Below are 27,801 nucleotides of genomic sequence, written 5' to 3'. Positions count from 1 at the left end.
GGAAAATGAGGGGAAGAAAGGAAGAATAGTTCACGCTGAGGTAATAAACTATTGTTTCTTTGGAAACCTTAAGCTTTGTCCAAGTTTTTTAAAATCAATATAAATGGGATATACTTGGGTTGCAGATATAAATAAAAACCAAGAACGTCTCCCACATACATACTATTGATAGAAGAAGTAGTTTGAAAATAGGGTTTAAATCATCTTTCTCAGCAGCTTTAAACCTCACCTTCTAGCTAGTGACATTGAGCTTCTGGCAAGAAGCAGTTTCATGTATGAAATGTGTCTCCTAAAACTGAGAGGTATACAGAGTAGAGTAAGATAATACGTCAACAAATTATGTCCTAGAGATTGAAAGCAATCTAGCTAGCCTGCACTAGCTTATCCACTGTATACAGAAAAGTACTAGGTGTCAAGATATCACAGAAAACAGTTTAAATCTTACTAGCCTAACAGAATAAAAATACATTGATTCATGTTTTGGATAAAGGGGGGAAATAAAAATAACAACCAACCAGACCCAAAACAACCCCACAAACCACTTACCTCAGTCATTTACCCAGTAGCTCCCCTGCTCCGGGGGCCATTGAACGATGGCAAACACTGCAACTCCCAGCCAACTTGCTTCAAATTCTTGAGTTCCAGAGTTCCTGTTGCTTGTCAGGGAACATGATGATGAACTCCATGTTAAAGGTTAAAACTTCCCCCCCAAACTGTAAGTACTGAAGTGCACTACAGCTTTGACCAAAAAAATTGCTACATTAAATGTCTCTCAAAGTTCTTTGCCAAGTAAGACAGAACAAAGACCTTTCCACATTGCAAAAGAAGGGGCGCATATGATACTTGTCTATTTTGTGTGAAAATTAAATTGTTGCATAAGGGACAACTTCAGTGGATTTTTATACACCTTTTTAAGAGTACAAATGTTTTTGAAAGCAGTTAAGCAAGCAAGTTTCTTACCACAATATATTACTCTACTGAAAAAAAAAAGTCACAGGCTTGTTATTTTTTGATTTAAAATTTTTTTCCTGGTCCCAGAACATTCATAAGACAGTGCAGTCATTGTAAGAACAGCTTCCAGGAAATAACTGTTTCAATTACATCACCCTTGCTCATTACAAGTTTTTGGTTTAGACATTAGGCCATAGCAGTGCCAGGTAAACTCAAGGCTCTTCCCAGTGGATTTCTGAAGGTGAAGATGGCTCAGACATTAGCTAAACTGCCATTTGTTTCATGCTCACTCTTGCTTCTCCACATTGTGATTTATATTTGGCATGATGCCTTTATACCTGTGCTTATATTTTTTTCCTAAGAAACTCTGATCTAAAACTTTAAGGTTCATGTACTTGGTACATGCATTGTCAGTAACACCATTTTGCACTTTTGCATATTTTAGATATGGCACAGCAAGTATCCGCATGTTTTAGTGTAAAAATCTGCTTCTTGCTACAGCTGTGCAACAACATTGATTTTATCAGTAAACAATTCAGCTGTAGGTAATCCAGAAAACTCAGAAAAGCCAATGCTAGGAAGACACTTTTTCTAATTTTTCTATTAAGTATTTAGGTAAACGCCTATCATCCCTAGGAGATTTTACATTATTAAAGACACGGAGCATGAAGGAAGGTTAATATCTAGTCCTGGTGAACTCCAAGAATTAAGGATGATAAACAGGTAAATTAATTGTGTCTTTACCGCTTATGTAAGCTCTTGCGCTGGAGCTGAGGGCTGCAGCGCGATGGATGCTGCAGTAGCTCCCCCTGCTGATTACACGTGGGACACGACCGCTTCATAATTCACGTACTAGCAAGCAAAAGCCACCTGCAGCCAGGAAAATGGATTAAAAATTGCTATTTTACTACTTAAATTACCAGACCCATCTAAGACCAAATTATAACCTTTTGCCATCCTAGCTGGCTTCATGTAAAACGAGACATCCCGGGGCTCACTTTTAAGGGTGGAAGAGGGGAAATAAGTGTGTGAATTCAAGACCTTTTTACCACTACATTATTCTCCCAAGACTGCCCACCCTTTGTGACCATTCACTTTTTCTTAACTGATGGAGTAAAACAAATTAAGCATTAAGCCCAACCAAATACCAATTCCTGTTAAGAAAATAAGATTTATAATCTTTATTGTTTACTTACATATAATAAATATAATACAGAACAAAACCATCACACCCATTGATTGTATTACACAGGCTGTTCATCAGAATACATTACATTTTCTTTTCATCAGCCCTTTTATAGGGTTTTGGTATTGGATATTAAGAATCAATTTATAAACCTATCAACACAAGAACAATCTTCCAATTTTCACCTTTATGCATTTCAAATATCCATATATATACTGATTTTGTTAAAAATATATAGGTACTGTTCAATATTTGCAATATAGGCCTTTAATTTCCATTCATTAGATCTCTTTTAATATAGAGCATTTCAAAATAATAGCTTAAATCTGATTTTAATTAAAAATACTTTATTCTGTATTTCTCATTTAACTGACACACCCCACCCAGAAAACAAACAGACAGGACAAAGACACTCCAGGCAAAAGCCAATGTTTGCTTTTAAAAAACAAAGGGTAAAAGTTCTGGTCCTTGCTTCACCTTTACAATTCTGCAATAATGGAGCCAACAATTTGGTACAAAGAGGGAAGGAAGAAACCAGAAGCCAGAGTTTCTGAGGAGACATGCGTCTTCATTTCAGATTTACTACTGCCATCCTGCGGTTTTCTTGGCTTAAAATCACTGCATCAAGCCATAATTATGTTTTTTTTCTGCAAGAACATACTTACCATTAAATGGAATTAGATAAAAATGCTACATTTCTTTTTTATCAAAAATAGATCAAGGTTTAACACACTTTAAATTCGGATATTTAAGTGCAAATTCAATACACATCAGCAATTCATGTTCTGGTCTCACTAAAGAAAATGGTTAAAAGATTATGCATAAAGATGTTTCATAGAGGATATATACGTGGAACTAGTGTGCTCTCAGAACATCTGAATTATCAGTAAATCATATGGACTTCACGCAAACACAAGTTTTCTTCAGTTTAAGCAGCCTCCGCTTGAAAAGTGTTATTCAGAAGTCACTGAAACTTAGTACAAAATGTAATGCCAAAAAGACCATACAAACTACTATTGGTTTTGTGCATCTTTTAACGCACCCAAGCTTTAGACATTTCACAAATCAATCTGTATAAGCAACTAAGAAAAAGGTTCATCAGCTATTTTGTTTTACTAATACCCACTCCAAAGAGAACTTACACAAATTTTAAATCGTTACAAGGACCCTTCAGATGTACAATCCTGAAGTTGTATCGCATACTCAATACATTTCTCTAATTCCATTCAGGGAATGTCAACTTGAGCAACTGGCTAAGCTTTCAATATAGCTTTGTGTAAACAGCCCCTCATTATTTTCAATTAATAGAGCATCCATTTGTAACTGGACTGTATGTGGGACTTTTAACACTTAAAAACCCCAAAAAACCCAAAAACAAAACATCACAAAAACTAAAACCCCCAAAATACAGAGAAGAAACTCCTTAGTATGTACACTCTCCAAACATAATTTTTTCCATTTTTTTTTAAACAATCACAGGCCTTAATTTCAGCATTCAGCTTCAATGTGAAATAATGAATTAAAACACCTATTTTCTGTATTAAATCAAGATCAACTAGAAATTTATCCAATACACCATTGCCTAAGCACCTCTTAGATGTAGTTGGGCTATATAAGAAATTACCCCTATGATTTTACAGCTGATCCCCCATACAACGCCCAATAAGATTATTTTCAATTAAGATTATTTAAAAATTATTTCTCAAGTTCTAAAGTTGTTTTTTTTATTTCTTCAATAGAAAAGGGATACTGTTTGACTGGAAAGCCCCTGCTGTTCCCCTAGCTGGAGAAAAAAGGAGAGGCTAAAAATATTTTAGAAATTACTCATCCTAGTAAAGGAACTTGTTTAATTGGCATGCAAAAGGCCAGATTTAGGTAGAAGTATCACCTGTAACACAGACAAGGAAGAAAAGACTTGTGGGCTGGCAAGAGCAGTAATATATTGAAGGATATCTCTAATGAAAGCAGAGTAATTTGCATATTATAAAATTAGTTCTATTCTAAATGGCTAATCCCTCTCAGCTTGGTAAGTGTGGTTTTCTGTTTGGTTTTGTTCATTTGTTTGGTTTTTTTAAAACTATGGGAAAACTTCACGGATGTATGTGAAGAGCTATATAAAAATCCCTGAACTATTGTTTCTGAGGCCAGTCCAGTATCCAGTCATATTTCTTCTGTGAAACATCTACAAGATTTGTGCACCTTCCCTAACAAAACAGTCAAAAGCTCATTAAAAAAAGAATGTTGGATACAACTTTAGATGCAGTTGAAGAACTCTGCACTTGCAGAACTAAAACAGCAGCTTTCTACAAAAATGCTCGGAGGAAAGCCTTTTATACTTTTTAAAAGAAAGAAGTGAAAACCAGATGAAATCCTGGATCCGTTCCAAATCATGGTAGGCATTCCAGAAATAGTCTGGTTACCTTCTAATACCAAGATGTAATACTTTACCTCAGAGGAGAGAACACAGATAACTAAGCAGAGTCACATTTATATGTTAGATTTATGGTTTATATTAGATTTCTAACAATACAGAGAATTAGGGTAGTCAAAACACAATTACAGTAGCCTTTCCTAGAGAGGAAATGCCCTGTTGCATTCTTTGCAAAGTGAATGGAAATGGAAATGTCAAATCAGAAATCATTAAGAGGAAGCTGATCTTCAAGGCTGATGGCTATGATCACATATTCTCACTATTGAGAAAGAATTCTCCCCAAGTATACAATTAAGTAGAGTGGTTAACATTTCTCATACTGCTGATTTTAAAGAAAAGTCAAGTAGCAAGACAAATTCACCTTCTAAATAATAAAGCTGCATGCTGGCTATAGGAAAGTATTTTTTGTGACCCGTTACAGTAGTACCTTTACCACTTTTACCAGCACTAAAATCCCTCAAATTTTTATTACTGAAGTCTTAAAGCAAACCACTCCAAATATATGCTGCAGACAGAAATACTGCAAAGGCATAAACATCAACCTGACTGCAGAGTTTCTTTTCCATAAAGTTTTACTTCATTAATGCTGTCTATGACTCTCATGGGCTTTGGATCAAATCCCAGTCTAGCCAAAGCAACTTTACTGGAAAAACAAACAAAAATCCCCAAGGTGAACAGACTTTGTAGAAATTTAATGATATAAATTAATATAGTTAAGTTAGAAGATTTATACTAGTACTCTACCCCAGAATCAGATTATGTATTACTACAGCATTGCCTAACCCTGAAAGTTAATGTCACTGTCACGCCATAAATGCACCCTCCAAATCAGCAGTGTAACTATTAATTTATATGGCGCATGATACAATAAAGTAGAAAACCATACAAAAATAGTAGCATCAGCTTAGAATGGATGCTTGTCCAAAAAGTAACAAAGCGTTGGGCAGAGTGTATTTTATTGACACCTTTAAATGCTCTTAACATTCTCAACATGATTTACCTAATAAGCCTAAGGAAGTTCAACATGAAATTACATGATATGAAATGTCTGAACAAAACCTGAAAATGTTTGTAATGATTTTAAAAGCTGGAATTAGTTATCAGCTCTCACAATGCATGGTATCATCCATATTTCCCTGAGAAATCATGCCCTGCAATAACCATGTAAAACAAAATACAGCATTAATGCAATCCTGGATTAGACAGAAAAAAAGAAAACAAAACCTCCAACAAAACCACATGCGTAACAATTGTTTTTGAGCCAACACTTAAATGCTACTGCAGTTACAACTTCAATTGCAGACACTATATATGACAGCCATAGCAGAAATGGTAATTGATTGAAAACTTAGGCCAAATAAAACTGGTTAAAAGTACCATCCTACAGTTAGCCATATAACTCAACACTGTGATAATTAACATTAGTTCCCGTTTCTTGATTTTTGAGTATGCTACTTCTGAACTTCATTTACAAACATAAAACACACTGCCTTACTGAGGCCTATTTTCATGTGTAATTTGTAAGTGTGTCCATAAACGCACCCTGTGTCTAAAATTTAACTGGATTTCCCCCTCCTCTGATAACTTAGCTCAGTAACCTAATTCCCCTAAGTAGGGAAATCTCCCTTTTAGTAGGGAATAGGAATAACATTCAACACAAAGAGAGATGGAACCAAGAATTACAAAGGAACCGTTTTACCATCTTATTTAAAGCAATCATAGTTGTGAATAGCAGTACCTAGGCACAATGAGTATTGTGGAAGAGCATGAGGATTACAACAGCACACACCAAGAAAAGTAATTTGCAGGCTCTCTTATTTTTGCTAGTACATTACAAGGAGGTATGCAATGCATATACCCGCATACCCCGTCAAGTATCACATGCAGCACCATGGTTTGTCATGCGAAGAATACCCCTGCTTAACACCATATTTCTGCAAAATACTTAAAATACTTTAGCATTTGCCACACCACAGTGAAATAACCAGGCAGTGCCTTAGTCTCCCCACTTCTGAATTCCAGGGTGCAGTCCACTCAAGTCCAACTCCACGACAAGCCAGACCGGTCACCTATTACAGCCCCCACCATCTTACGCATATTTCCACAGGCAAAAAGCCAACAAGCAAGAGACAGTGCACACTAGGCAACAAAAACATCGGGCCCTCATTGTCTTCAGTCATATTTATGTGCCCCATACTTTGAAAGTAAGGTTGAGTACTGATGTCAGCTGTATTTCAGTCCTTTCCTGAATTAGTATCACATCTACAGCAGCCCCTCTTAGTGAACACATTTTCGACATGACTGAAACCGAACACAAAGCCACCAGAAAAACTGAACTCCTTTTCTCCCCTTGTTCTGGAATGTAGTACACAGTACATCAAACTGTGCAAGACTCACCAAGGCCCTAGAAGCAAAGGCATGCTATGTGGCATTTGGCAAATTAACATCATTTCTTCCATATACAAAAACCCAAACAGCTCCAAAACCTCAATCACACACACAGAAGAAATTGTTGGCTGTCTCATTGGATTATAGGAATTAGTTCAACTGTGACAGAGCAACACATGTAGTATTCATTTGCCATTTTGCAGGCATGGGAAATCACTGTTACTTAAACATCTAATGACATTCAAAGAAATTCTTGAGATAAAAATTCATTATTTTTTTTAAAGTGTATGTGCTTCCTACAAGAAATAAGTCAGAATAAAGATATTCCCAAATTGAAACAATAAGAGCAATTTATGCTAGCACACAGAGGTAAAGCATTTATGAGAGAGCTCCTTCACATTCCAGTTGTGTCATGAGGAAGAAAAACCCAGCATGTCTCCATTACGTCAGAGGTACCTGAGAATCAAAGCTAAATCTCTTGTGCATTTACCAAGCACCCATTAGAGCTAAGCAATTTACATTTCAAATTAGATGTTATATTTATAAAATATTATTGTACTAAAAATCACAAGATTTTATAGAAAACAAACTCATCACTCTATTAAATGCAGGAACAATGTTACATGTTATAGCTTCCGTAATTAAAACACATTTCTTGTAACTACAGGGCACCACTGTTTAAAAATCTTTTCAGGAAGGACAGTTTGCTCTGTTTCTTACTCTTTAAAGAACTGTAACGTAATGCAGAAAGACTGCTCAAGCTACCTAGTATCATCAGATTATTTAATATCTTTTAAAAGAAAAATAACATATTTTTGTTAAAGACAAAAACAGTGGGAAGACCCTAACTTTGAGTAACATTCTTCAGCACTCCTGAGGTCAGAGACAGAACAATATTCTGTTAGTACTTATCTTGTTAACCTCTCAAACTGATGAGTAACGCAGGTTATCAGTAGCCACATACATGGGAGACTACGATCATCTTTCACTTTAAGCTGTGAACATAAGGACAAAAATGAATAGCAATTGCCCATTATTCATTACAGCTCCAATTCTATCAGTATGACCAAATTCAAAAGACAGTATTATTTTGCTAAAAATACTGTAATTGCCCATCCAAAAGCAAACTCAGTTTTCCCAAGCTTAGACTGCTGATGCCACAAGTCCCAACTGATTCAAATGTGTAGTTAATCTCTGGTATTATATATTCAGTATGATGTCATTGAAACACATCATTCATTGAAAACAGATTTTTCAATCTGTCAAACTGTATTAGCTAATCAATTAGCTTTTTATTGTGAGTAGGTCTTTACTTCTTGGAAAAAAGTTGAAGCTAAGATCCTCTAATTTGTTGTAATTTAGAAGGAGAAACAATCCTTTAAAAAAAAAAAAAGTAAAAACAAAAAAAAAAACCACAGCAACTAAGAAAATTTCATTCACCAAAAATCCTTGAAAATTCTACCAAAGTCAAACGTAAAGTTAGTTCTACACCCTGCATCTTCAACCCCTCTACTTGAGGGGTTTGGGAATTGAAATGTGAAGTTTCTCAAAATGCCTACATAAGCATAGTAATTGTTTGGTTTGGGCTTGTGGTTTTGTAGTGTTGTGCAGTTTTTTAAATTCCTATTTCAGGTATCCAAAGAAGGACTTACTATCTCATCTTAAAGAGATGCCTCGGATCACTGAAACTTGTAGTGTAGTCCAATATTAAAAACTGGAAGGAAAATTTTGCAAAATTTTGCAAAAAAAGGTGCAATATTTGACCAGAATAGCCCCCAGATTCATTTTTTTCTTCCTTCTCCACTTAAGAGATTTTTACATTCAATTCTAGCTGCTGGCTAATCAATTCTTCTGAATGTATAGCTCAGCATGTTGCTTTCCAGCATTCCCTCTCATCTAGTCGTATCACCAAACACTAGAATTTCTTTTGGAAGGATCATTACTTATGTCAAAACATCAAAAGGCATCTGTAGTATGTCATCCTTCTGTATTTGTGTGGAAGGACAGTATAAGTACCTTACATTATTAATAATCTTGTTATGTGGAAGAGAATACTGTTAGCTGAAAATCCATCCCACATTCATTGTAAAAAAAAAAAAAAATCCATCAAAACCCAAAATTAACTTTAATGTAAGTGTCTTACAAGCCAGAAGTTGGAAAATGGCACTGACTAAATAACTATGCAGAAATTTTCAGAATCAAATGGATAGCAGCATTGCAGTGGAAGGAAGATACAGGTTATAAGGAAAATTACAAGTTTTAGAACAAATTTATTAACACATCTTTCAGATTGTTTAGCAGGTTACTGTACTGCCAACCTACTGACTGAAAACTTTCACAACTAATCTGATCTCCTTGATAACTTGGCAGCTATACATGGAAAACTAAATTTGAAAATTTTCACATGTGAGGTAACTGGGAATAAGAACGGGTTACAGAATCAGTCTGTTTAAAATGAATACTGATTTTGAGAATGTACACCCAAATGTACTGTAATTAGCAATATTTTATCATTCACTAAAATTTTAAACATTCCAGATTGTTAGGTAACAAAAGATTTTTAAACAATGGCACCCATTGCTATTACAAGGCTTCTCAAAATGGTATAAGACAATATGTATGTGGTGTTCCAGGACCATACAAAGATCCTGCCTCAATAATTACAAGTATGAACTTAATAAATTATTTTTCTATTTTCTTCTATTAATATGCAAATAGTTTATACAACATAAAAAAGTTAATTTGTACCTACTACAGGTAACATACCTATTTAGGTTTTCATCTGAAAGCCTGTGAGACTTGACGACCTGCAAACTTATTTACATAACTCATTTGAAAGTATTTTTAAAAAAAAATATTGTCCAGCATTTAACAAAATCGTGAGTTACAAAAAGAAAGAAATCACTTAACAGCATTTGTTTTCTTGATTTTGTCAAGTAACTTCACCAGCTCAGTGTTATAAGGCAGGGTGGTTGCTCAGATGGACTAAGACTCCCTATGGTGATAGGCATGTAGCAAATTTGTTCATTTATAAAACCAGATGAAATCAAGAAAGAGGAAAAGTTTAGAGTTTCAAAAGAACTGAAACTTCTTATTTTTACTACAAATTCAGAATAGGCACATGATTCCTTAGGGACTTTTCCACAAGATTGTCTCTTCGCTGGGCATCATTCCATTGTTAAACTAAGAAGAAAAAAAAAAAATTATCAGGGCTACATAATTAAGGATTACAAAAAAGAAATCAACACATGTATTTGTTCCCATCTTACCAATAAAGGAAATAACATGTGTGTCTTAAGCTTAAGACATCACAATTATTGTTTTGGTTATAATATTTTAAATTTCATTTAGATTTAAGCAACACTAGAAAATAAAAATATACTTCTCATCATGTAAATCTGCATGTGTTATTTGAAAACTAAAGCCCTGAAGCATAGGACTAAGAGTCCTCAACTATGTCTGTCTTCACACTCCAAGACGGTATCAACAAAACATGTAATGCTCCTGTTGAGATATTTGCATAACCTCTTAGAGAAGGATATTTTGCAAACTCCCTACTTATTCTAGTCTCATTTCCCTATACTTATCATGAGAAATATTTTCCCTAATATTTAACACAATTTAACAACCTAATTCTTGTCAACCACAAACACAAGGACTCCTTTCCATTTTCTAGACCCACAATGATAAAGTCTGGTGATGTCCTCTAAAACTCCATAAGCAGCCAATGTTCTTCATGAACTGCAACAGCCCAAATGAGACCTCAACAGCATTAAAAAGAGTGCAATAATTACTTCAGATCTCTTCCACCCACATCATCCACATGAAGAAGTTGTATGCCTCTTCTGGTTTATCGACTCATGTCCAGTTTCTGATGAATGTTGTTAGTGCTATTAAGTAAAAAACTACTTTACATTTCAAAACCATTGACCAAGAACTGTATCAAGGTGAGAATAATGCTTGGACACAAATAACAGTCATTTTGAAGATACCCTTCATAACTCCATCCATCAACACAGAACAAGATTAACTGCATGCTCTGTAGAAATGTGTGCTTATGTAACACAACTGCCATCATGAAAACCAATTCTCTCCTTTCTCTGCAGTTTGAAGCTTATTAAGCATACCTTCTGTCTATGAACAGCAACTGTCTCCATCTTGTGAAACACTATGCATAGGAATGAGACTTTCACACTGCTCACTTTCTTCCGGCATTCTTAAAAGAAACAAAATTTATTTATTTAAATTTATACAGAAATATTAAAATGCTTGTTATGAAGCCAATATAAGTACTGAGTATGCTAGGTTTTTTGCAGCTATTAGAAGCACACAAAGACCCCTTAAATTCATAAAGTATACTCGAGTTTCCACAATTTTCACTGCATGCTCTGGGTACAGCAACTATCGTAGAAGCATTAAGGGGAAGAAAAAAAACCCGACAGCCACTAGTTAAAACGTAAACAGACTTCACATCTTTCCATTTTCTGAGCATTAAGTAGGTTAATAAATGGATTAGCAACTACTACTATTAAGAAATTAGCACACTTGTATATACAATTAGATGAAAATAAATACAGTATGAGCATTGTGACTTATAAAAGTGTATAGGTATCGAAAAGGCTAAAGAAGCAATAGGGTTATACTTTGTGACCACCCTACCTCTGAATTCGATGTTTTCTACAAATAAAGGCAAAAACTCTTCTGATTCCCACCATCACTGGATCCCAGTTGTTATAGTGACATAAAAGAGTTGCAATGAAAAAAGAAAAAAATACAGGTACTGCCCCTGCAAAAAATAGCCAAGAAAACTGCACCTGGAATTAAAACACAAACATCATTCATTCAATGGTTAAAAAAAAAAATTGGCATACTGTGTATTTGGAATAATCATTATTGTACATTTGAGATGCCATTTCAGTTCTTTTAAATCAGGTGAAATATTACAAATATTTTTCTAAGTTATTTGGCACAATTTTTGTAGCCACTGCTAATCCTAATAAGTGAAAAACCCTTCTTCACTCATCCGTTCTTTACAATGGAACATACTGTTTGCACTGTGATGTGGATGAAGACTGCTATTTCCAAGTAGTCTCACTTGTAGGTTTTAGCTGTCTGACTGGTACCAATGAGAAAGTCTCCTAGACACTTAAAAAATTCTAAATAAGAGATCTCACCTGAAAGGCATGTGCACCTGTTTATTCACTATGTATACCACCACTGAACGGTAATTGATGAAATCAACGCACATACACTATGCCACTGGAATTTTATAACAATTCTCTTTATTATAAAAAAATGGCAGGGTGCGTTATTTGCCTAATTTATACTAAGTTCTACTTGTATCATCTATACTACTACTTGCATCTATCTACTACTACACTCAGAAGTGAACATCTGAGACTGGTGTAAAATTCTAGAAGGTTAGAGGGAAGCAAGGCAGTGGGCCAGGCTGCCCAGAGCAGCTGTGGGTGCCCCATCCCTGGAAGGTTCAAGGCCAGGCTGGATGGGGCTGGGAGCAGCCTGGGCTGGTGCAAAGTGTCCCTGCCCATGGCAAGGGGGGTTGGCAACAGATGTTCCAACCCAAACTCTTCCATGATTCTATGATTCTAGATGATGGTGGAGCCCAAAGCCCACCTGACGAAAAGCCCACCTGGCAAACAGCGCTGGCCCGGCAGCACAGCTCCACCTCATGGAGAAAATTTCCAAAGCTGAAGACTCTGGAAAAACCAGGGACATTTTCGATACCTACCACTCACGTTCACTTTCAAAAATCTAATAACGGCAATTGTCAGAGCCTTGTGTTATCCTTACTGATTTCTAATGGAAATCCATAAACACCCAAGTTACCAAAAGGAATATTTAAACAGTTGTTAAAAGTTTGGTTCTAATTTTTTAAGATTCAGATTTATGTCATGTTACAGAATAATAAAAGACCCAGAAAGTTAGTAATTATACATATTGTATAATTACCATTCCATTTGACAGTCATATGAAGACTGCATATATTCATACTTTAATCTTTACATTATGAGCCATGCCAGTGCCATTCTTATGTAGGTTCCTTTTCAGAAAACTGATATGTGGTGTAAAAAGACAAGGCTGGCCAGAAGCAGACTGGAAAACCTGAAGTCTGCAGCTTAAATTTCCATCAGCCTAACTTGTTCACCTGAGACTTTGGTGAGCACAGGGCTTGGCTTAGGATATTTTGATGTTTGTATGACAGACACATACTTGCACAAATACACTTGTACACCCTCAAAAGTCTACATGAATTTGCCTTTAATTAGGGTCACTCATTTGTGCTTCTAATACTAGCAATTTCTTTATCTTTTCTTTCTATTTTTTCGAGTAAGAGACAAAGGATTTACCTCCAACAGCAAGAGAAGATACAGTAGGAAATTTACTCTGTTGTCAAAGACAAGTCTTAATGCCCCCCCAATGACCTCATGCTGAACAGTTCAGTATCAGGAAGTGATAAGAGTTTACACACCCTCAAACATACAAGAAGCACCCACAAGCTAAAAGCACCAGGTAAGAAAATAGAAACTTGGCCAGGAAGTACCTAACAGCCAGGGGAAGAAAGAAGAACAACAGTAACATAGGATACATATATGAATCAGAAAAGGAACAAAAAAAAAAACCCAAAAAGACAATTAACCCCAACCCCTCCCCCAATAAGAGGCATCACCTGCTGACCAGCTACATAAAGCCAGTCAGGCCCTGTATTTGGAAGACAAAGCAGCCTTTTCAGTCAGTCAGTGAAAAACAATAAGGAACAGAAGGTATCACGAACTCCAGAAAGAACCAAGTGGTGGCAAATGAAAAAGACAGTGGGTGAAATGGAAGAGCTATGAAGATTCAGATCATGAAAGATGTTGCCAGAACGTAAACTGAGACAATACACAGGAAGGTGAAGATGTAAGACAAGAAATAGGCAAAGAGCAAATATGAGGTGTACAGGGCTTTTTTGTTTGTTTATAAATACCAAATACATAAAAATAGGTTAAACTCTAACAGTGATAAAACTATAAAAATGAGTTAAAAATGTAACTCGCCCTTGTGTTACCAACACCAACTGAAAGTCATCCAACAGCCTTAAAGATGTTTCTGCTGTTTCAGATGTGTTGATATTGCATGAGTACATGAAGAATTAATTAATTTTAAAAAATCTAAGCTCTGTGTTTACTCATATTAAATAGCCTAGAGCTTAAGTTGTTCACTGAGAATTAGAAAAGCATATTCCATTTTTCACTGTATTCCAATAGAAAGTTTAGATGAACCACTTCAGAAGGCAAACTAAGTTTTTCATATATTGATACATGTAACTATACATAAACACAAACACATCCCTAAAAATGTATTTGGATGCACACATGTATATATAAAATATGTATTAATGCACACATATATATACAAAGTTCTTACTTTTTACTACAAGCATTATCTCATATATAAACCTAACTCCACCTCACTAAAGTGAATTTTGAGTGAAGGAATCTACAGTTTTTCCCTTGTTTCCTTAACAGCTATCACTAGTTTTTTACTTTCCTATTACAATTTATGTACCAAGTGTGTATTTCAGATATTTTAACAGCGACACAAATACAGTTATTTTACCAACAAATGCTTTATGACTATTGGAATTACCGCAAGATTCTGCTGTATTTCCATGTTTGAATATGCAGCTACTACTCATATAAAAAACATACCATATTTCACATGTTCATTACATAAGTGTTCAAGTCTGACTCTGCTTTAATTTTATAATTTTACTGTTTTTATTTTTAGTTTATTTTTTTAATTTATTTTCTAAAATCCACAATGACATTATGTAAAAGTGAAATACAAGTTTTGGGGGATGCCCATTTTTACACACTTGACAGAAAATTTCAGAAGTCAAAAGGTTCTCATTAGAATTTACACTTTACTTGTGAAAATATCGAGTAGTAAAGCTTCCTTATGGCAGGAAACATTCTAAGTACAAGACTTTACTAATTCCTTGTACATAAGTCAGTGTTGTACAAACAAGTACAAGCCTCAAAACTCAAATGTAATGACTGAAAACTAGGCATAAATTGAACCAACACAGATAATGCACAAACCCCACTTGCTTCAGGGAAGCCACGACCTGGAGAATGCTCAATTTAAGCTATGCTCCAGGCATAGCCAGAGTTTTTCTTTTCTCATACTTTCGCACTCCTATTACACAGAGATTACAAACTAAGCATAGCTGTATTTGCTACAAGACTCAAAAGAACATCAAAGCAGTGTAAGTGAGCAGCAGCTGGTGGTGCAAGACCACCAGCATATTGAAAAATTCAGGAGCAGTACTGTATGGTTAGTTTTAAGCTTGGTCAGTTTTGCCCATTTTTATTGATACCATTTCCAGCTGAACTGTTACATGACTAAACTGCTTCCTAACTCACAAAGATTTATCATCTCAGTAAAAAACTTCTTGTATTTCAGCAACAGACTTTATTTAGGCCAAGGTGCTCAAATACTGACTAATTCACTATTTTCAACCCAGAGAACACATTACCTGGTACATAATTTAATTCCCTCCTTTCTAAAAAAGCTCCTGCAGCCTCTACATACCACATGACTATATGCACATTTAACATCACCAAAATACAGGTAACACCAATGGTCAAAACACACACAAACATGTGATGGGAAATGCTTACAATTTAGCCAAGTGCCAAATACACCTGTATCTACACAGAGAGGTGTCAAAAGGCATAGCCCTAATAGACTATGTGGGGATGCCCTGCCAAAAAAGAAGGGCATTATCACTGTAAGAAGAATTAAGTTTGCTTTAATAACAGATGCATTATAACATCAGGTTGAAAGCTATTTCAAAGAGCTGAACAGGTGGCTTAACTTGCAAATTAACATTTTAGCAGTAGGGATTACTTAAATCCAAAATCAAGAGCAGAAACAAGGGATCCTGCTTTCAGGAAACAGAGTTACATGACCTCTATTTAATGGGAAAAAAACAAACAAAAAAAACCCCAAAAGTGCAACAAAACAAAACCCCAATAATTGCATGCTTGCAATATATGCTAAATAATCATTATTCATGTGAAATTAAGAATTTTATATTCCTTGCAGCTGATTAAATATTAAATTCAAATATTCAATGTTAAATTTCATACATAATTAAATACTTAAAACTAAGAATTCTGCCCCACCAGCATGAAAAGTATCTATACACCTTGAAAAGTAATATAAACTAACTTCATATAGATTATATTTTAAACTTTATTACCAGATTCTTTTCTTTCTTTACATGCAAGGTTTTTCCACAGCTATTACCTCAAGACCAGTAAGACTAAAGTAACTTAAAGGAGGACAGTTAATTGGAACCCTAATGTCCACATAAATCTAATAACGTGCAATTAAGCCTTGTGGCTGCTACATTCCTTTGTAGTAAACCTGCAGGTTTTTGGTTCTGTCACTAATTGAGTATTTTCAGTATAGGCAGTCTATAACAATTCTATAATTGTAAAGGTATTAATTTAAGGTGTGCTGTACTTGAAGTTGTTCTTTAATTCTGAAAAGTGCCTGTTCAAGATAAAGCATATGGCCAGGTGTTGCTGATGACTTTGGGTACTTTCATACAAGCTGCATCTTAATCAAATATATAATATGCAAGTGCACACCTGCAATTGCCAAATTACTGTAACTGTCACTATCAAGATAATATTAATTACAACACAGTTCAAAAAATATTAACAAGCAACAGAAATAAAATACTATTCATTGTATACATCATTAAAGATAACATTGCCATTTAATTCAAAGAAATTCTGTTAATAATGCTCAAAACTTAGTGATACGTTACCTTTTGCATGCACATGTCAGCTATTATGGACAGAGGTATTGTAAGGCTTAGCGCAAGTGTGCCTATCAGTGATGAGGTAAGAAAGCAGCCCCTAAAAGATAATTAAAAATAGTATCAATAACAATAAAAACATGTCTTATTTAAAAGACAACTAAATATATCAAACTGCAGAAGACATTTGATCAAGCTTAACTGTTAGCCATTGTTTAAATAATCAAAATTTGAGATACCCACAGTCCATGATAAATCTGTAAAACTGCACAGAATTCTTAAGACTATTGATGTCTTCTGGAATGAGGTTTAATTCCCATACAAACCTTCTGACATGATGGAAAATTCACTACTTCACATGTAGTGACTTCGCCTATAAAAATCTGCAGTTTGTTTCCATTTTGAAATACTTGAATACCAGCTTATAGCAATTAAAAGTGGTTTGCCTCAGTCTGGTTAATTAAAAAAGAAAGGTTACTGATGTCTACAAATCCTACCCAAAAAGCAAAATATTTTTTACAAATAGACAAATTCTTAAATTAACAGACTGTGCTTTTTGAATTTCACTCTAAAATGCACCCTTGAAATCATTCTTCAGAGTCTCAATAAGACTTCTTTGCATTCTATAAGTGGTCTCATCATATTTCCTAAGCAGAAACAAAGTTGTTAGACTTCTCTACATCAGTCGCAAAAAGCCATTACAATTTATTTAAATGACAGAACAACAACACTACATGCATACAAAGCAGTACTCAAAAAGCCACAGAAAACTGATCCTTTTTCCCAAATTCTTTGCAAGTCATATTTAATTTGCAAATTACTCATTTACTGAATGAAGTTCTATTATAACAGTAGTAAAAAAAAAAACAAACACAAAACTTGACATATACGTAGGACAGACCTAAAAGAACAAGTGAGCTCTTCAGATCTTAGGCATTTCAATATAAACCTAAGGCTCTATAAATAAAACATTACTAGCCTGAACCATTTTGATGCCAACTGAAGAGCAAAATACCCTATATAAAAAACTGCAATTCCCCTTTTACAATCAATCAAGTCAAAAGTTACCAAGCATAGTGTAGGTAAATACTCCTCTATGAAGTAGACTATTCTATGATATGAAGAAAATAAATACAAAGCAGTATCTACTCAATTCAAATCAGTAATGTCCCCTACTGAGTTACCCTCGTATTTTAAAGGCATCCAGAATTTATTAAGATAAAGGCAATTTTCATCCTTGGCAAGTACCAAGAACAGTACCAGCTATGGGGTTTTTTGGGAACTGCGATCATTTCCACACAGAACTGATTTTACAGAAGGAAAAATCTTGTAGTTGCAATTTTTATTAGAATTCTGAACTTCTGGGTTTTTACCTACTCGATCTTTATTCTGTAAAAATTAAACAGATGCAGCATCACTGAAATAATATTCATGAAATGTGATTCACTGAAGAAAATGCTATTTTAGTTCACCTCACATAAGCTTGTTAACAGCTTTTAAACACAAAGATTTGAACACACATTTGGAAAACATTTTCTGGAACATGACTTCATGCAGGTATTTCTCTAATTAAACTAGAAGAGCATTCCCAAACTAAGCCATTAGGTCCTCCCGTAAGACTGACTTTCAGCCAAGCAAAACCAACAGTTTACATATTTGTAATCCCTTGGCATTGCTCTGTGTCTTTAAAACACAGAAAAATGTACAGAGATGAGAAAGGAACAAAAAGGAAACAAAGCATTTTACATACTCTGCATTTTCGCAGACTTCCTCCCAATATTCTAAGTCCCCTTCTATAGCATAATAGAATACTTCTGTACCTCTGCACTGCCTGCTTCTGAATTAAGAACCAACCTGGCCACCAGAACACCATTAAGTGAAAAAACAGTACAGAATCAAATGAAAACTTATCAGCAAGTTAAAAAAAAATAAATTTAATTAAGAATCACATCTACACTATATTATTTAGTTGGCAGTATATTGTTGGTTAAATGGTATTATTTACTTCCAGAGGAAATGTAGAGGACCGTACTAGTTATACACTGGACAGGTAAAAGAATGATGTCAGCACAAACTCTGAAAATAGTCCTACTCCAAAATTCTAGGGGAAAGGAACCTGAAATAAAAATATCTCTTTAATTGACTGAATTATCATTCAGAGTAATTATACAAAGAGTATGTGTATAAAAAAAGTTTGTGCACACCCATGTACTTAACCCTATGCTAGTACTTGATTTTGGGACAACAGCCAAGTTTGGGGATTTTGTTTTTTGTTTGGTTGGGGATTTTTTTTGGCTTATTTGTTTCTTACTTTGCCTATGTTGAAATTGCATTTACCAACTGATACTGTAGTTTAATCTTACAGGATGGCATTAACGTCACAAAAATATTCCATCGATAAACAAATTAAATTACAAAGGAACACATGCTGCAATGCATTTATAACTAGGACCAGTATGAGTTTGCCAATAAACAAAAACCATCATGATTAAATTTCCTAAATAACTTTTAAACTTGATCTGAAAACTAATCACACACAAAAAAAGTTTTCATATAACTCCACCTAGCTCATTTGCTGTAGTATTATTGCAGAATTTAGGATCCTAGATTACCGATGCCTTGTTTCCTCCTGTGAGGTCTTCCAGTCCTTCTACCAGAGTGGGGAGCCTGAATGCCAAGGGTTTGCAGGAAAAGCTGGCAAAAGCTGGCAAACTGCCACACCTATTCCAAATGTACCACTGAAACTGGCATCGTTCAGAGCAAATGTATGGCATTAGTTGACTGTCTCTCTTTGGAAACTCTTCCTCAGTGTTTCCAAAATAAAATCGGAGTTTTTAACTTGTAGAATTTTCTGTTACACTCCTATTTTAACCTAATGCTGGCCCAGAATTCTCTCCAGCTGAGAACCCTGACTTACTAGCAGTTCTCTTAGAACACTGTTCTAACAGCCACACAAAGGTTTAAGTCTGCTACAGCTTTTGAGCTGTTGTCTAGAAGTCCTGTGTTCAATCCTCTGTTGCTGACCTATCCAGACTCTCCTATAATTAAATCACTAAACAAAAGCAGGCTAATTTGCCGACTGCCATATCTTCATGATTAATGCATTCTGTTGAGATTTAACTCATTAAGTCTTTGAGGATTTAAACAAAGATGTTATATGGAATACCAAATCTGACTCATATATATCCAACATACACAAGGCCTTGGAAACACAAGAACTGTTAAAACTGAAATTACTACTGCAACTCTGTACCACAAAGTGTTTTCATCTCAAAATGTTAGTTCTAGAATGAGCTAAGCATACAGCATCTTAATAAATACTGTGAGACCACATCACCTGCTTTTTAAAGTTAGCTGTTGCTCTTAAATGGGACATTGTGACATGTTATATGATATCCTCTAACTCAAATTGCACATAGGTATAGGGGAAAAAAAAAAAAAAAGAAAAAAAAAAAGAAAAAGGCAAAACCCCCTAACTTGACAGTTCAACATCCGAACATTTGAGAACACAGGTAAGACAGTTTATGTGAAATACATGCAAAGTATGTAGTACATACCACAGCCAGAGGAACTCTGACAGAACTGTTCCAATAAGGCCATTAATGACAATGCACATCCATATCAGTTTATTGGGAAACTCAAATGCTTCAAACCCGGTATAGTGAAGCAGGAAAAACCCTGGCCACAGCAGCAACAGATTAAACAGCCCTACAAAACCTGGATATAAAAACAGTTTAAAGTAAATCACAATAAATACCCTTCAAGATAACTAAAATCTCAGCTAAAGTCTGCTACTTTCAACATGCATACATAAAAGCAACAACAAAGCAGTATTTTAAATCTTTCAAAGGAAAGGAATGTAAGAAACTACCTGAAATTCACAAACAACAATTATATCAGGCATTTACCAGTTTGAAATTGGGGGGGGAAAGAAAAGAAAAAAATTTCCACTGAGTCACAGGGCTATCTGCATTCCTACAGGTAGTGTTATCTTTCATTGTTAAGATTGCCGACAAGAAACAATTCACACAATCAGTCTCTAAAGTACCCATAACCATGGGAACAATAGGCTTTCTCCTTGGCTTTTCTGAGCCCCTTTACCACTCATATACAGTTCAGTGTCTGAAAGCAAACAATTCAAATCACACATTGAATTAAAACTTTCAATGGAGTTATTTTTAGTCTTACCAAAGAACATTGGTATGTCAAGTTTATCTTCTCTATCTACTTTCCTTTTTATCATTACTATGTACACAGCATACAGCATTGCTCCCACAAGAGACCAAAGGGAACCTGCAAAGATGAAAAAATCCACTCACTTAAAGACATACTAAACATGTTACACTAGGACGAACCTTTCTCAGCATACACCTATTATGAAACTGTCAGAGATAAATTGTTTATTACAGAATCCACTACTATACGAAACGCATGGAAAAATGCAGAAAGCTCAAAAATGTAAATACTTTCCCAATTAAGTTATATCCATAGGTGAAAAAAAAAATATTCATACTGTCCAGTTTCTGAAGTTGCAACTAAAAAGCCAGATTATGAAATGATACACAAGTAAGAAATATATAGCTTCCTATATGACCTGCTGAGTGTTGTCAAAAGATGGTACTCATCACTGCATATTCTAGGATTAAAAAAAAATAAGTAAATACCTATTGTATCTTTTCCAGAAGATTTCTCAGATCCAGAAAGGTTAACAAGTACCACACCACCAATGCTAGCAAAAAAGAAGAGATGCAAAACGCTACTTAAAACCAAGATCTTTTTTTACAAAGACAGAACAAAAAGGGGGAGAAAAATAAAAATACAGTTCTATCTTTAGGTATTTTTAGTTAATCTAAACCTACCTCTGAAAAAGTCAAAAGGAATTATCTATTGCTAAGGCCTCATCTTAAGCTAAAACCAAACCAACCAATCAACCCCACTTAACTTCCCTGAACAATGCACCAGGCTTTAATGAAACAGGCTGACAACAGCGAATGTCAAACCTCTTCCTTATTCCCCATCTACACAAAAATAAAGAAACAAAAGGAAAACGTATTTCCACAGAAACCTCATTAATCTAATTTCCTACAGGAACATGAGATTTGGTAGTTGTTCATGATACGAAGTATTTTAAAAGACTTAATTCACTTGTTCAATTTATTGCAAAAACAGGATTTTTTAATAAGTGTATCATATACTGTCACAGATACTATAGGTATAATAGGTAAAGTTGTTCTCTCATTGTGTCAGGGAGTTTTTGACGAAATGTTCCATCCCATTATCTTACCTTAAAATAACAGCTAGTAATTTCGACAGGGTAAACCTATCTCCACTGTTACTGGGAAAGACTGCAGCTAAGATTAAAGTAAAAAGCCCTGCAATAGAAATTAAGAGTTTACACAATCAAGTTTTGCTACTGGTTTGTTCAGAAAACTGCACAGACATTTTCTTCTTTACATTACACATACTTGTTCTAACTACTTGATCTTAGCACCCCTAATTTTAATCGGAGCTATTGCGAAACTAACACCTTGTGATGTGAATCCTCAGATGAGCAAATACATGCTCAACTGACAAAGGCTAGCCATACTAACAAAATAAACTGTAATAATCCTGAAAAAGTCAGTGAAAAAATCACTTAACTGTGCTTTTAAAATTTTTACAAAACAGTAAGTTACTCCTCAAAACATGGTACTGTCACAGAATTTAAATACTTCAAAGCTTACGTTAGAGCCTTGCATAAAACCTCTAAAGCAAGTGATATTCATACTATCTAGGTGGTTTAAGTTCTTTACCCTAAAAACTTTTTTTTAAAAAACCCAATAATTAGCAAGAAGACTTTACTCTGAATTGTATCTATTTTGATAAAAATTTATATGATCCTTCCTTCAACCCTATTACACTCCCAATACATCCCTTCAGTACACAGACATAACTGCAGAAGTACACACACACAAACTTGAAAAGCAAAAAGCAGGGGAATGATGAAGATAGCCTAAATCCCTGCAATTACATCATAAAATTTTAAAATGCACATATTCAATGGCTTTAAGCCTTACTATTCCACCAGAACCACAAGTATATCAATTACACAGTCCACTGCAACCAAAAAAGATTTTTGTTATAAACACCCTTAAAATGCACATCTGGTTGTATAAATAAAACTTACCCGAGGTTGATGACAAGATATTAACTATAGCAACTTGGGTATCTGACAGAGCTTCTTGGTAAGAGAAATTTGCCAAGAACCACTGGGGGAAAAGAAAAATATTTTTGTCATTATATGGATAGCAACAACAGAGTTTAAGTTTCTCAGTGCAATAAAAGCCTACTTAAAGAAAAAAAACCAAACCAAAACAACAACTATTGATCACCAAAAAAAAAAAAATCAGAACAAGACTTCTACCTCAAATGATTTCTAACTTACATTAAAGTGGCAGGTACATTAAAAGACAGGCAAAATCAGAACTGGCCCAAAACAACCACATGCAACTACACTGAATGCATTTAATACGTGTTTAATAATGAAATAACATACTTCAGAACTTTAATTAAATAATTAAAATGACATTATAACAGCTAGTAACTAAGAGTACTTGTAAATTGTTTTGCAAATGCTTCAAGATGATAACTAGACAAGGGCCACAAAGTAATTTCAGAGATGCATGGGGCATTAGTCAGCCTAATGCATTTGATTTTTTTTTTTAGGAATACTTAAACCTGGCACACGTCTACACCTTCAAAAACAAGCATCACATACATTCAGTACCTCAAAAATATTTTGGAAGGATTCATGTCTGTTAATTCCTCCACAAAGGAATAAAAATGGCAAGCATTTTATCATCTCTTGATTGATATCTCATTAATAAGATCTCAGATATATCCTCGGGGAAGTTACCACTTTTTAAAGTCTTACGTAGAAATATTTATATGGCCCAGGGAGAAATAGATATACATGCCAGTAGTATCAGCATCCATGAATAACATAACAAGGACATGATGACACTAGCCTAGAAAATCTGCATGTGTATATATACAGAAATATACCCAGACACACAAAATCGTAAATTATTTTTTAAAAAGCAACTTCATCCATCCTAAATCACTAGTGAGCAGCTTATTATTCTCTTGCTGCTGTGCGCACATTCTTTATGTATACACACAGAAAAGCACATCACCATTTTCCGTTCCATGCATCAACTTACTAATATTATTATTATTGTTGTTGTTTTAAATGTTTGAAGAGCACTACTTCTTGAGGAAAAGCAGTGGTGGGTCCACATTACATATAAGCTATTCAGCGGTACCAGTGAAGCTACTTCTGGAAAATCTATTACTGATCTGCTCTCTACATTTTTAGTGTCTCTCAAAAATCATGCCACCATCATCTCCCTCTCCCTCTAGAACTCAGGCATCATGCAGAAACATCAGCAACCAACAGATTCATAAGTAAATCTCGCAGCCCTCAATGGAGCTGAACGACAATTAATATCTTCTCTTCATACTACTGGAGGGCACGACGTGCCAGAGTGAGGCATGAGATGGTATTCTTTCTGTGATGGCCCAAGAAGTAGTCACAGTGACATTTACCCATTTCATGCAGTCTCACTGCAGCCATCAACAGCCTGTATACATTTTTCAGTACCAAATGTACCCAACACTGGACAACATGGCACAAAAGCACAGCATATCTTACAACTGACCTTACAGTTAACTACACACTGAGGACCTCTTTTTATTAACCTCCCTTTAAAAAGATGCACCTTCATGTCCAGCACATGACGGAAGTTTTACTTTTTACAGTATATTTGTAAAATGAGGCATAAAGAATACAAGACATCTCAATACTGTTTCACCATGATTATACAAGTTTTAATTGCATCTATACTTAAGTTTTCTGAAAGAATGGGGCACATACCACAAAGCAAAAGAAAAAGCTAATTTTTGCTACTTGAGTTGCAGTGAGTTTTCCTACAGTTTTTAATATTGATTCCTGCTCCTTAACCGTTGGATATGACATGCGAGACAACTTTGCTTCTAACGCATGGCTCGATGGGAGTTGTCGAATCTCCATAATATTACTGAACCTTACACGAGGCTTTTTGGGAGCTTAAGAAGAGAAGAAAAGAGAAAAAAAAAGGAAAAAAAAAGCTGCATATTATCATTAAACTTTTCAAGTCAACACAATATGCAAATAAAACTATGTCGTCCCAATACAGGATTGATTACAGCACTTCACAAATGACAGGTTCTTATTGAAATAGAAGACATGCCATTATTTTTATAAACTAGTATTTTGCTATTTGATAGGCCACTAATAAGAAAAATACAATTACTGTTTTCATTCAGTCCATTTGTCCACCCACAAAAACCTCACTGAAAAGCACCATCCCTCTTCCCTGTCAAAAAAATCCACACAAGGTAACACAGCAAATTTTTAGGTAGGACTTATTCTGTATCGATGAATATTACAGATAAGATTCTTTCCTTTTTTAATAGTCAAAACAGCCAAAAACTGCACACAATTATACCTAACTACAAGGACAGTGTTTCACTCAGAGGATGACAGTGTCCAACAGACCTCAAAGCTTAGCAGAGATCGTAAGGTCACTTGCTCATTTGAAATCCACCCTCTAACTAATCTTGCAAACCAGGATCAGATTTTAAGGGTATTCTAAATATCATTAGTTTCCTATGTAAAGAAAACATTACACACTACATATAAATATTAGCCTAATTCAAGATGAAACAATACCCAATTTCCTAAAAAAAAGTAAGGGGAAAAAGCTGCAGCTCAAACAACCCTAAAGTGACTGATGCACTTTATCACAGGACAGCAGAGCCTACCAAAGCAGTTCCTAACACATTATCTAGAAATTAACAAAAAGACTTTGCCTTTTATAAGCAGGGACTCTTTTGCTGAGGATCAGATAATTGGATTCTTTGACAGCCAACTTTCCTGTAATTGCCTGGGACAGTTAGGCCTGTTTCAGCTACTATCACAAGATAGTGGGGCTTAAATAAAATCAGAATGCACATAGACTATTAAAATTCTTACTTTGACTGCTTTGCTCCTGCTCTAAAAAGGACAATAGCTTGTTTTTCCAGAGGCTGACTCACTGCTGCTGGTCATACAAGCCCAGAAGGAAAGAATCACAAGTACTGAACCCAGTTGGTCCCTTGAGATAAACATAGGCTGGATCTGTAGTGACCAAGAAAGGTAAACTGAACGATAGGCCTATGTTTTCTCTACCTGAAAGTAAATATATCAGACTGCAATTCATGCAATGAGAGATTTAAGGAAGAAAAAAAGAAAAAAAAAAACGGGGGTGGGGTGTAAGTCCTGCAGCATGACAGCAGTTATACCAACAAAGAGGGAAGTAATTCTTTCACCAAAGAACTACCATTTCAGCATTCCAAAAGTCTTTACTCACTTTTCTCTGCATCACTATTATTACTGCCATTTTTTTCAGTTGGCAAATCATGAAACTTTACAGGAACATATAAAGGTTCACTCTGAAATGAATCAGTATAAGTAAAGATACAGTTAAGCAGGATATTTAAATTATAAGCAGTAGAATTAATTTAGCAAATTAGAAAACTAAAAAAAGAAAAGCTTGGTGAATATTATGAGAATCAAGTTTAACAAAGTGGTTTTGCACACAGTGGATCAGCTTGTCAAAAATATTCATACATAATCTATATTTTATGTTAAACATATTGATAAAGTGCAGTACTCAAAAGTAACTGCACTTTTGTGTACATCACCGCAAACACAAAACTCATCCCCAGAAAATTCAAACCTACCGATTCAAAATTTTAAAATAACTCATCAAAATCCAAGATGTGTCATTAGATCTATAGATCCTGTGCAAATGATAAACTAGAAATACAAAATACAGAATACATATACCAAAACGAATACAGTCATTTTCCTCCCAAGACCCTAAAAGCTCATGAACTAGAACCAAAAGTCAAAAACCTGGGTAAGGCACTCCAATACATAAGCCACTTCGCAGAAGTTTTGTGTAGAACAAATCTAACAGAAGTTTTAAGCTGGTCATTTATATTAAATTAATAAACTGTAAGAGCAAAGTAATAAAAAAGATCTGCTAGCTGCATTTTATTAGTGTCCTTGTTTAGGACCAGAACTTTTGTGGACGTTTAAAATAATGCAAAATTGTCCATGGTTTAACAATGAATCCTGCTTCTAGAGTCAGATGATCTTAATGAATAGAGCAGACTAAGATTTTATACTTGAATGTAGGTAAATAAAGTTTGGGGGTTGGGTGGAGGATGAAATTATGAGTACTTCTAAAAAAAAAAAAAAAAAAAAAAACTCACTTCAACTCCCCATTCAGTATAAAACACCCATATGACAGTTTGTCAATCCTCAGTTGCCTCCCCCTACTCTATTACAAAGATGGTGCAAACTTAAAATGTTCCATATTTTGGATACATTTCTGCATGTAGCTTCTGATTTAGGTATGCAGATTACACAGCCATCTCTGATCAACAAGGGCATAACAGTCACTTATGGATGATGAAAACCACCACAGAAATGTCATTTGGCAATGCAACTTAGCAGTTGATTCAGTAAACAGTAGTCACTCCATCCACTGGAAGGAAGAAGGCAGTCCACTTGTCTTTCAAAATGCAGGATCACAGTATACAACATACTCAACTAACTGAATGATTCCGTTGTGGGTATTAGTCTCGAAAAACTGTTTGGCTTTACCACTAGCTCTCCACATTTTGCTTTGGCAGCTACTGAGCTGAATTTGTAACTGTTTCCTTTGTACAACATAAATATTTCTTTCACAAACTACCACAGAAACACTCCAGTGTTTTACTGAGCTGAGAACCTGCATTTCTCATAATAAGCAATGTCATTATTTGCAGCACTTATTAGTAATGTGTAAGTTAGCAATCCCCTCTGCAAAAAAATATTAAAGGCCACCATATTTTTAAAACAGTAAGTCAGGATAATGGTGTCATGTTACTGTAAAGCAT

At 34.9% G+C, this 27,801-nt stretch overlaps 1 protein-coding gene across 7 annotated transcripts in view; it reads right to left on the bottom strand.

Moving 5' to 3' along the window:
* Positions 1-2,117: 2,117 nt before the first annotated feature.
* Positions 2,118-27,801, bottom strand: part of SLC35F5 (solute carrier family 35 member F5) — a 51,510-nt gene continuing 25,826 nt past the window's right edge. For all 7 annotated transcript variants that reach the window (XM_080399664.1, XM_080399665.1, XM_080399669.1 and 4 more), the window contains 11 exons: positions 26,223-26,304; positions 24,707-24,897; positions 22,958-23,039; positions 22,076-22,163; positions 21,456-21,520; positions 20,980-21,084; positions 20,349-20,508; positions 16,801-16,891; positions 11,616-11,770; positions 11,084-11,172; positions 2,118-10,139 (listed from right to left, as the gene is read on the bottom strand). In XM_080399664.1, coding sequence (XP_080255790.1) covers positions 11,091-11,172; positions 11,616-11,770; positions 16,801-16,891; positions 20,349-20,508; positions 20,980-21,084; positions 21,456-21,520; positions 22,076-22,163; positions 22,958-23,039; positions 24,707-24,897; positions 26,223-26,304 — 1,101 coding nt within the window. In that variant the 3' untranslated portion in view covers positions 2,118-10,139; positions 11,084-11,090. The remainder of the gene's footprint in view (positions 10,140-11,083; positions 11,173-11,615; positions 11,771-16,800; positions 16,892-20,348; positions 20,509-20,979; positions 21,085-21,455; positions 21,521-22,075; positions 22,164-22,957; positions 23,040-24,706; positions 24,898-26,222; positions 26,305-27,801) is intronic.

Source organism: Falco punctatus, assembly GCF_963210335.1.
Source record: "Falco punctatus genome assembly, chromosome: 8".
NCBI lineage: Eukaryota > Metazoa > Chordata > Aves > Falconiformes > Falconidae > Falco > Falco punctatus.
This window is presented reverse-complemented; position numbering and strand designations above follow the sequence as displayed.